This window comes from Anabrus simplex, chromosome 2 (genome assembly GCF_040414725.1).
Source record: "Anabrus simplex isolate iqAnaSimp1 chromosome 2, ASM4041472v1, whole genome shotgun sequence".
Taxonomy (NCBI): Eukaryota; Metazoa; Arthropoda; class Insecta; order Orthoptera; family Tettigoniidae; genus Anabrus; species Anabrus simplex.
This window is the reverse complement of record NC_090266.1, coordinates 244683522-244696083: the sequence shown is the minus strand read 5'-3', so window position 1 is coordinate 244696083 and position 12562 is coordinate 244683522. Positions and strand designations below refer to the sequence as shown.

Here is a 12562-nt window from a genome sequence, read left to right as displayed (position 1 = left end):
AGGCACGCGGCTGTGAGCTTGCATCCGGGAGACCGTGGGTTCGAATCCCACTGTTGGCAGCCCTGAAGATGGTTTTCCGTGGTTTCCCATTTTTACACCAGGCAAATGCTGGGGCTGTACCTTAATTAAGGCCACGGCCGCTTCCTTCCAACTCCTAGGCCTTTCCTATCCCATCGTCACCGTAAGACCTATCTGTGTCGGTGCAATGTAAAGCCCCTAGCAAAAAAAAAAAAAAAAAAAAAAAAAAAAGGTACTTTTAATTCATAATTTCCATGCAATGTTTGAACCGAATGATTGAATTCACCATGAATTATACTCCCTCCAATTTCACGTATACAGAATCTTCTTCTTTCTGTTTCTTTCTTTCTCTTTCTTCGTCTTCCACGACAGTGGCCAATAAAGAAGTCTCCTCTTCAATTAATCCGCCATCTTTAAATGGCTGCCTAGCATAGTTTAGCTTAGCCTTTTATTCATGACATAGCACAACATAGCATCGCATTGCTTAGCATAGCATAGCTTATCTTAGCTTTCTGTGTGTGACAGCCTTAAGCGTGGCTAGAGAGGTCGGAAGTGGAATCTTTTTGACACTATTAATTCAATCTGGCTAGATGAAATTTCATCAGAAAATAGCCTTCTCAAATTAAGGAATGTATCAATTGAGGAATGTATCACATGACCAAACTGATAAGAAAAACAACTTAGTCTCACCATTATCAGTGGTTAATACGAAGTTAATTCTGATTTATTTTTAAAATTTTTTTTACAAGTTGCTGTAAGATACTGTAGGTATTATGGCAATAACAGGATGGGGATAGGAAAGGGATGGGAGTGGGAAGGAAGTGGCCATGGCCTTAATCCCCGGCATTTGCCTGGTGTGAAAATGGGAAACAAAAAAAAAAAAAAAAACCATCCTCAGGGCTGCCGACAGTGGGGTTTGAACCAACTATCTCCTGAATACAAACTCACAGCTGTGTGCCCGTAACTGAATGGCCAACTCACTTGGTAATATTCTGATTTGATGGATCATATATGAAAATGAAATAATTTATATCCGTAGTCAATATGAGACATTTTTGGACTGATGCAATAATGCCATAAAAAGTAAGTAAAAGAGTTAACTTACCAACATAGCTGGTGCACGGAACATATAGCTGAATGGATAATAGATAAGATTTAGGAATGTAGCTGCGTACAGGTCGGCATAGCGGACCACTTGTGAGGAGAAGAATGTCTGTCGTGATCCACTCCTGAAAAGACTTCCCATTTTGCCATAAGCCAAGTCCATTTTATGAGTCACATCACGAATCCCAGATCGAAGTTTGGAAATGTCCGGTTTTTCTTTGGTACTGCTGTCCAGATTCCTAACAAATTAAACAAGTCAAATTTAATTACTGCTGAAGAATTTGAAGTTTATGGCAGTCTACAATGCCTGCAACATTTTATTTCTAGAATACTTTTCAAGGCTTAATGGGACACTGCCTTGTCAAGATGTGTGTGCATACCTTCTCCAGTGGTCATTGTTGTGATGCCATATTGGATACATAATTTTAATGTTCTGATAAATATGGAAGATATTAGTAACTTGATTGTGAATGTTTCAAATTTATTTGGACAAAAAATGCATTGGACACAATATCATGGAACACAAAAATATTTGGATGAGTAAAACTAGAATGCAAAATAAAGCTTAAAGTGAAGCATCTCATTTATACTGAGAGGATGTTCGTGCGATTCGAATTATTTTGAAAATATCAATTTAAAATTAGTGAATGGGAGAGTTTACTTAATTGAAATAACATTAATTATATATGTTTTAGTATAGAAATAGAACAAATTTATTTATTTTATCTTGTGGATGAATTTTAAAATTGGACGAACTACCTGCAGATCAAACATATGGGCACCATTTAACCAGAAATGATGGAGGAGAATAAATATGAAAACTGTGCACAGCACAACACATGGACATCACTTGACTTATACTTATCAAAAAAGACTTATCTCTGAAATGAGTGCTAATTTAACAAGTATTAGTTTTCCAGTCATTATTCACAATTCATTAATATGATGAAAATCAATCTATTATCACTGATCTGCATTTATGACTGTCATAAAGGTGGCAATCCCCTAACAGTCGCTTACCTAGTCTTTTGTTAGATGATTTCAAAGAACTTGGAAATTAATAATAATAATAATAATAATAATATTAATAATAATAATAATAATAATAATAATAATAATAATAATAATAATGTTATTGGCTTTACATCCCACTAACTACTTTTTTTTTTTTTACAATATTTGGAGAACTTGGAAATTTATCAAACATTCCCCTTGATAAATTATTCCCTTTCCTAATTCCTCTTCCTATTAACAAATATTTGCCCCAACTTGTCCTCATGAATTCAAGCTTTATCTTCTATCTTTTAAAGCTTCACTCAAGCTTATTCATCTATTAATGCCATTCCACGTCATTTCTCCACTGACAGCTCAGAACATACTGCTTAGTGGAGCAGCTTGTTTTCTTACTCCTAAGGCTTCCCAGCCTAAAGTTTGCAACATTTTCATAACACTACTCTTTTGTCGGAAATCAATCAGAAAGTATTATGCAGAAGCAATTAATAGTATAACTGCCTGAAATATAATGGTGATAAAATTAATTGATGAGCTTACTTGTACATTTCACCCAACATAATATCAAGTTGCTGGAGCTCCGCAAATAGCTGACACTTATCAGTCCAAACATGGAGCTCCTGGACAAGTTCAGGTACAATGAGGAATGTCCTCCAGCCACGAATTTTCTTCGACTTGAGAATATCACCAAAAATGTGGTCACCAATATATAATACATCTTTGCCTTTCGCACCAATCAGTTCTGTGAAGACATCACAGGAACCTGGAAAAATAAATTCACACACATATATATATATAATCAGACACTAGGCATACGGATGTGGTGACCCCACCGCCCAGTGGGAAAGCACTGCAATCAGCCACCCGAGTATTGGCGGGAAATTCATAACGTTTGAGGTGTATGGAGGAAATGCCTACTCCCAGTCCTGAACAACTAGGATAAATCACATTCCCAGATCACATCTGGGATTGTAACTCCTGACCACGGTCAGAACATTGATCAATGATCAGACAATCAACTTATCACAGAGTCTTCTAATGAAAGAATCCACCGGCTTGGACATCCAACATTCTAGACCTGAGCAAAGACACCATTCGGATATGGTGGGGTGTCACATAGAAGAACACGTTGAGTCGAAGCGCCTGAAAGCCCAACAGATGAACCACGGATACAGACACAGACTTAAATTCAGTAAACCATGAAAATTCTCTTTCTTTGCAACATTAAACATCAATTCAATAATGAAAATTGGGAAGTTGAAACACGTAACTGATGTCATGGAACAACACAGGATTCTAATCACAGCCCTACAAGAACTTCGGAACACAGATCAGGACCCATTTGAATCTGGGGATATCGTCTTTACAGAGGACCTCCAGGAAAGAGAGTAATGAAAAATGTTCCCCAATTTGGAATGGGATTCCTGGTTCATACTAGCATATTAGATTCTGTGGAGGACTTCTCATCGAACTCATCAAGAACCGCAACCTTAACGATTAGAGTAGAGAACAAAATATATACACTGATTAATCTTCATGCGCCAACAAATGAAAAAAACCAGAACAAATAAAAAGGAAACTGAAATGTTTTGGGAGGAGCTTGACCAACTGATTTCAAATATCCCTGACAACCATGTTAAAATTATGATTGGAGACTTCAACGCGAAAATTGGACAAGAGAGAAAATATCGCACAGTGGTAGGTAAAAACATTGCACCCTTACGGGTCTATGGCCCCGTCGATTAGCACTGGGAGTGCTCTACACTCAGGGTCTTAACAGGTTCCTCTTGTTGTGGGGCTATTTCAGAGAGTCACAGGTCTCTGTGTGTGCCGCAGCTAGCTAATGTGTTCAGATGAGTACGTGTCGCATCCGTGGTGGAAAATCGGATTTGGAACCCTATCGGGCGATCTCGTTTCTGAATCTCTGCATTGAGGTTTTCAATCTGTCACTATTCAGTTTGCATTATCTATTTTTATAATTTGTACCATGCATGTAACGACCATGACTTTGTTTTAGGTTAAAGTTACTCATATTTCAACATGACCTTGAGGTTTGAATTAAGTTTACATGTAAGGTTGTTTACATCTATTTTATAATGAAAGGATGGAGATATTCCGGATTGGATTCTGTTTATTGATTTAAGTGATCCTACCTAACTAAGACGAAACCAAAGCGTGATCTTAATTTTAGATATTTGAAATCATTGATAATGACACTAAGACGGCTGACGTAATTCAATTAATTTAGACCTATTTCAACATAATGCAGTGATCTTGAGTTAATTAATCTTCATTTTGCCGAGAGCTATTCGAAATTACGAACACATGTTTACATTGATTCATTAACATACCTGAACCTTGAAATTAATAATTATTTTTGAGATCTCGTTTTTAACCTATTCTATTTGCATATACCACCTATCTCATCATACTCTTTGTTTACTTTCATTGTTTTGGGTACCCCTTTGCTGTTTTCATACTAGGTTTACATTAGGAGAAGTTTAGTTTTACTTGCATCAATAAGTCCAGCTAATAATAATGCCTTTTTATGTGATACCTATCCTAACTAAAATCAATAATCATCACTATCCTAACTAACTTATGCCGTCCTGATGAGGCTCATCCTGACGCAACAATAGCTACACGCCTATCCTCGCACATACCTTCGAGGATCGTATTAACTTAATACTACTGCATGAAATGAATCATAAGAAACAACACATTTAAGAACAAGAAATATGTACACTGAAATGTCAACAAAGCATCACATGATATCTCTACTACTCAAACTGAACTACTATGTCCATGAAGTAAAACACCTAACCTAACTAATATCATGGCATGTGTCCTCGTAGTTATGTGCGTGACAAGCTTTCTACACGCCGCAAGCGTATTGCTATCATACCAACTGAAAATCATAATAACCGAACGTAAATTCTGAATATGGCATCCAAAGTGTCGTCGTAATTGATTGAACGATTGTGGCCGACATTGCATCGCAATTAATAATCATCAACATCACCATCTTAGCCTACATTTACATATGAACATTACAATCTTAGCATTCACTCATGTATGAATATTACAACCTTAACATCCATTTACACATGGGTATTACAATCTCAGCATTAACTTGTACATGAACATCACACCTCCATTTACGTGATCTAACTTCACAGTAACATAACACAGTTAAATAGCACGTTCTGCGGAACGAATTTAGGATGAATTTTCACTATCACATCGCAGCTTATTGTATCATTCTGATGGCGCAGCACCTTTCACTATTTGAATCACTTAACCTCACGCGAGTTCACCCACGCATCAATAGCATATCACGATATCACCCTACACTGTATTATTTATCAACACAATAACTATCACCATCGCAGGCACTTAATACACTTGGCACTTGCATCATTATTATTATATTTATTTCACGTTGATTTACATTAGTATCATCACTCGTAACTTCGTTATATTTGTATCACTTACCTGCAGAACATCTTCATTGATACCTCGATATGCCGTTGCTTCATGACCATTCTCGTAATTATAGTAAACCTGCTGCAATTATCATTCGAAGAACAACATACCCTTGAATTTACAATGTTCGCTGTCTCCGTACTTATATTAAATCACGTATCTATTTACCTGCGTTACCTGTGTTAACTTCACAATAAATATGCTCAGATTCTATGCTAACGCATGTTACATATACATACATAAGCTCGTGCCTTTCAGTAATCGCGATATCACAACATAATATAAACAATGCCGAAGTCGCCTACTGACATAACAAATCGTTCGCTCACATGATACCATAGAATTTCGAATACCGTATCGCCAAACGCGTATATGAATTACTACAGGCCAAATAACATAATATCACGTCGCTCATTGTGCAATTATTATTACGTCTTGACAAACTACTTCAGGACATGTACTGTATATACACTACTATCTACATTGAGGATACTAGTAAATAAAATAGAATGCAAATGAATGCTGCATAAAATAAAATACAAGAAAGGCATTATTATTAAGACGAATGTGAAACTACTGACTTGGATGGCCCAGGTATTGGAAAGCACATGGCCTAGGTTATCCTTCCTCGTAGCCACGCCATCATCTCAGCTAGACCTGCTTGTATTTATTTTACTCTCCATGATCTCTTGTATACTTGTATTTCCTGGATATCTTTCTGACATTGTTATTTTACTTTCGTGCAGAACACACCTGAAAAAGGCTAACATTAGATTATTCAATACACACACAATCACTACTGAATCAACAATGTATATACTTCCAGTTATACGTAGATGTTTGCTAGATACCGACAATTTCTATTATGTATCGTATTGCTTTCCTTGTAATGGCTTTGCCTTGTACGACTCTAAGTATTTTGTTGTTATTTCACACTATTTGCACACATTTACTGCGTACATGTCACCTAATAACTTCTTTTCACATTCAATTTACATGCTCATTTAGCAACAACTTTTCTTAAGCTTCTGTGTATCAATTTCACACTGCCATTACATCAACACCAACAATGAACAACAAGACCAGGCTTTGTATTCCGCCTTTTTGTTTTAAAACAAGACATGGAATAACAGAATTACACACTAGATGTGGAAGTTTATCTTAAGTACCTACTTACATCTGTCGATACCTAGGTGTCGCCACCGTCCTTGTTAACAACTATCGATGCTTTACATTGCATAACATTACCCTTGTATGTACGATCTTTGGTTTCGTCTTATTTTATACATTTTACATTTTATATTTAACTTAATTTTAACATTATTTACATGTATTTACACGTCTTTCCGCTTAAAGATGAAAGCAAAGTCTCTCTCTTCACGATCACTTCTTCGTGTATTAAACATATGTACTTGAGTTCTTGCCTAGACTGTTCCAGCGCCATGTTTCCGGACCTCGTGCTCGCTGTTTCCACTCGTGCTGTGGCGCATGTTCCACATGAAAACGGCACAATACCATAGAGAAATTGATAATGTCAAAGTCCTTCGTGAGGTGGACATCGATCCTGATCATTATATTTCAAAGATTAAAATCAAGTTAACCACAAGAAAACATCACAAACCATCTAAATTCACTAGAGGGAGGAAATATGACCCCAGCTACTTAATAAATAATGCTGTGTATACAGAGAGATCCAAAACACCTCTAAGCGACAAACTGGAAACGGTTATGGATGAACTAAAAAATATTGCTGAAGAAATTGCTCCTATGAAAAGGAGAAAGAAACATGCCTGGTGGAATGAGGAATGTGATATGGCAATACAGAAAAGACACAAAGCATGGCTAAATGACCAACAAAAGAAAACGGCACAATCTCGAGATGAACTAACTATTGCTAGAAGACAAACGGCCAAAGAACTTAGAAGGATCGAAAGAGACCATCAAAAAGAAAACCTAGCTAACATAGATGAATCATTCAAACAACATAAGACATGAGACTATTACAGGACATTTAAACAATATCAATCAGAGTATATTCCACCTACACTCATGATGAGAAATAAATAAGGACAACTAGCACACAATAATTAGGAGAATGCCAAAATTCTAGCTGATCACTTCAAAGAATTACTAAATGCTGAAGACCCACAAGAATACCTAGAATTTTCACCTGATCCAAAAAATTAAACACGCTTACACAAGGTTATTCCACCAGATTTCCATGAGGTACTTCAAGCGATTAATTGGCTCAAGAATTATAAAGCTGCAGGAGTCAAGTGGTTGCAGAGCTGTAGAAGAATGCAAATAACCAAACACTTCTAAACCTACACAAACACATCATAAACATATGGAACACTGATAAACTGCCTGCAGAATAGAATACAGCTATAATTCATCCAATACACAAAAAGGGGGATAGACTGGATCCAAATAATTACCGAGTGATCTCTCTACTTGATATCACATAAGATCCTGTCCAGAATTATCCGCACGAGAATTCAAGAACAGCTCAACCAAGAACTTGGAGAGTATCGGGGGGATTTCGACCTGGAAGAAGTTATCCTGACCAAATCATTAGTCTTAAGTGGATTATGAACCATCAAAGAATGAGAAACAAAAAGCTAGTTATCACTTTTGTTAACTTCAAGAAAGCATACGACAGTATTCATCGTGAGTCATTATTTTAAATCCTTAAAGAATTTGGGTTACACCAGAAACTCATTAATCTCCTTGGTGTTACCCTTAAGAACACTAGAGCAAAAGTTAAATTCTGATGAGAGTTGTCTGAATCATTTGAAATCCGGACTGGACTTCGACAGGGGGATGGTCTCTCACCAATACTGTTTAACTGTGCATTGGAGAAAATCATGCGACAATGGTCTAAGAAATGTCAGCCAAACATCAAAATTGGCAATAATATCAAACTCAATTTTCTAGCATTTGCAGATGACCTTGCGCTACTTGCAAGTAGTGTGGAAGAGGCTAAACTCCAAATTGAAGAATTAGAACAAATAGCAGCAAAAATTGGATTACAAATCTCCTTTGAAAAGACAGAAATGATGCCATCCTTCAAAGTGGAAACATTAGCTGTCACACTGACTAATAACAAACAAATTAAGGTTGTTAATAAATTTAAATATCTTTGAGAGATTATAACTTGGAACTTAAAAGAGAAAATATCAGTTGAAAATAGAATTACCAAATTAAAACAAGCACAACACATTACTTGGCCAACCTACAAGAAGAAATCTCTCTCGATAAATGCAAAATGTAAACACTACAACTGCGTCATTAAGCCTGAAGCAACTTATGATAGTGAAACCTTATTCAATCTGAATACGAAATCAACTACAGATAAATTACAGAAAATAGATAGACAAATCATTAGAACAATTCTAAACAAAAAACACCAAGTAGATGGACAATGGCGAATGTATACCAGGAGACTGAGTCTATAATAGATACAATGTGGAAAAGAAGAGTTGCCTTTTTTTTGTCACATGTCATGACTACCAGAGGCTAGGATACATTTATTCAACTACTTTTGGAAAAGTAAAACTAAAAATCACTGGTTCAAAGAAGTCCAAGAAGATTTAAATGAATTAGGCTTGACAATTCAACAAATTGAAAACAGAGAAGAGAAGATCCTGAGAAATAACGATGTGAGACTTAAAATGAAGACCTATACACACAAACAGTACAACATAAGTGACGAAAAATGGGCAGCAAGGTCAGAGAGAATGAAACATTTCTGGGAACAAAAGAAGAAACATCAACCAAATTTGTAACCAATATTCATAAGACTTGACTGTATATAGATTGATTTCAGTGCTCCAATGTGGGTGGAAATAAACAAAAATAAAAAATCAGACACTAAAGAATGTAGTTTCCTCTCTAAGAAAATTAAGACTTGAAAACATGTAATATTTGCAATAATTATATTACCAATTCTTACCAGATAAGTACATTTCAAAGGTTTCCATTAATTATTGGTATTGAACGCTGGAAAACTATACTAAACCCCATAGCGCTACAGTCCTGATGGGCCTTAGCCTACCAGGACACTGTCAAATTGTTCTCCTCTCGCCAACTTGATTCAGTATCTCTTCATTTGTGATCCGATCCACCCATTTCACCTTCAATATTCTTCTGTAACACCCCCCCACGGCACTCGCCCTTGAAAGGGCTTTGGCCTGCCCAGCGACCGTTGCTCAGCCCAAAGGCCTGCAGATTACAAGGGGCCATGTGGTCAGCACGACACATCCTCTCGGTCGTTATTCTGGGCTTTCGAGACCCGGGCCGCCATCTCACCATCAGATAGCTCCTCAATTCTAATCACGTAGGCTGAGTGGACCTCGAACCAGCCCTCAGGTCGAGAGATAAATCCCTGACCTGGCTGGGAATCGAACCCGGGCCTCCAGGCGTGAGGCAGGCATGCTACCCCTACACCACGGGGCCGGCCTCTTCTGTAACACCACATTTCAAAAACTTCTATTCTCTTTCTTTCTTTCTTTCTTTCTTTCTTTCTTTCTTTCTTTCTTTCTTTCTTTCTTTCTTTCTCCACAAGTTATTGTCCGAATTTCATTTACCTGCAATGCAATGTCCTCAAAAACATCCTTCTATTATGCACATCTATGTTTGATGAAAGCAAATTCCTTATTTAAGGAATGCCTTCCTTGTCTGAACTAGTCTGCATTTTATGGCTTCCTTACTTCTGCCACGGTTATTTACTACCTTGGTAACACTATGCACCTACTTCCTTTAAGCATTTCAAAATCTTAATATTTCCTGTATCACCTAATTAATTAATTAATTTATTTATTTATTTATTTATTTATTTATTTATTTATTTATTTATTTATTCATGTAATTATTACATCTTCAATAATAATGGTTATGCCTTTCAGCATTCAGTCCGAAAGCCTCTGTGATTTACTAATCGTTGCCACAATCCTCTATTTGTAACTAGTTCTGTGGCCTCGTTTAGTTCTATACCTCTTATCTTCAAATTGTTGGAAACTGAGTCTAACCAAGGTCGTCTTGGTCTCCCTCGTACCCTCCATAACAGAGTCCATTATTTTACTAGGTAACCTTTTCTCCTCCATTTGCCTCACATGACCCCACCACCGAAGCCTGTTTATGTGTACAGCTTCATCCACTGAGTTCATTCCTAACTTAGCTCATATTTCCTCATTCTGAGTACACTCCTGCCATTGTTCCCACCTGTTTGTACCACCAATCATTCTTGCTACTTTCATATCTGTTACTTCTAGCTTATGAATAAGATATCCTGAGTCCACCCAGCTTTCACTCCCATAAAGCAAAGTTGGTCTGAAAACAGATTGATGTAAAGACAGTTTCGTCTGGGAGCTGACTTCCTTCTTACAGAATACTGTTGATTGCAACTGCGAGCTCATTGCATTAACTTTACTGCACCTTGATTCAGTCTCACTTACTATATTACCATCCTAGGAGAAAACACATCCTAAATAAATGAAATCATCTGCCTGTTCCAGCTTTGTATCACCAATATGACATTCAATTCTGTTGAATTTCTTACCTACTGACATCAATTTAGTCTTCGAGAGGCTAATTTTCATACCATACTCATTGCACCTATTTTCAAGTTCCAAGATGTTAGACTGCAGGCTTTCGGCACAGTCTGCCATTAAGACCAAGTCGTCAGCATAGGCCAAACTGCTTACTACATTTCCACCTAACTTAATCCCTTCCTGCCATTTTATACCTTTCAGCATATAATCCATGTAAACTACAAACAGCTATGGTGAAAGATTACAGCCTTATCTAATCCCTGTAAGTACCCTGAACCAAGAACTCATCCTACCATCAATTCTCACTACAGCCCAATTGTCAACATAAATGCCTTTGATTGATTTTAATAATCTACCCTTAATCCCATAGTCCCCCAGCATGGTGAACATCTTTTCCCTCGGTACCCTGTCATATGCTTTCTCTAGATCTACGAAACATAAACACAGCTGTCCATTCCTCTCTTAGTATTTTTCAATTACCTGGCACATACTGAAAATCTGATCCTGGCAGCCTCTCTGTGTTCTAAAACCACACTGGTTTTCATCCAACTTCCTCTCAACCACTGATCGCACCCTCCCTTCCAAGATGCCAGTGAATACTTTGCTGGTACACAAATCAATGAGATACCCGATAGTTGCTGCAATCCTTCCTGTTCCCTTGCTTATAGATAGGTGCAATTACTGTTTTTGTCCTATCTAAAGGTACCTTACCAACACTCCATGCTAATCTTATTATTCTGTGAAGCCATTTCATCCCCGCCTTCCCACTATACTTCACAATTTCAGGTCTAATTTCATCTATTCCTGCTGCTTTATAACAATGGAGTTTATTTACCATCCTTGCCACTTCCTCAAGCGCGATTTCACCAACATCATTTTCTTCCTCCTCATGAGTTCTGTTGTTCGCGTCACCACCATGAAGATTTCCTTTTACGTTGAGAAGATTTTCAAAATATTCCCTCCATCTGTCCAGTGATTCCCTGGGATCTATTATGAGTTCACCAGAATGACCCAAAACACTGTTTATTTCATTTTTTCCTCCCTTCCTATGATTCTTTATTACTGTCCAGAAAGGTTTCCCTGCTGCTTGACTAGCCTTTCCAAGTTATTACCAAAAAATATCCATAACTTCTTCTTGGATTCAACAACCATTTGTTTCGCTCTGTTTCTTTCCTCTACATACAATTCCCTGTCTCTATTAGTCCTTGTTTGGAACCATTTCTGATATGCCTTCATTTTACATTTACAAGCTGCTCTCACTTTATCATTCCACCAAGATGTTTGCTTTTTCCCATCCTTACACATAGTTATTCCAAGACATTTCATTGCTGTTTCTACTACAGCATCCCTGTATGCCACCCATTCTCTTTCTACATCCTGAAGTTGCTTAC

At 37.2% G+C, this 12562-nt stretch overlaps 1 protein-coding gene across 5 annotated transcripts in view; it reads right to left on the bottom strand.

Moving 5' to 3' along the window:
* Positions 1-12562, bottom strand: part of Nt5b (5' nucleotidase B) — a 744444-nt gene that overhangs the window by 80823 nt on the left and 651059 nt on the right. For all 5 annotated transcript variants that reach the window (XM_067140537.2, XM_068226141.1, XM_068226140.1 and 2 more), the window contains 2 exons: positions 2674-2896; positions 1124-1361 (listed from right to left, as the gene is read on the bottom strand). In XM_067140537.2, the coding sequence (XP_066996638.1) occupies positions 1124-1361; positions 2674-2896 (461 nt within the window). The remainder of the gene's footprint in view (positions 1-1123; positions 1362-2673; positions 2897-12562) is intronic.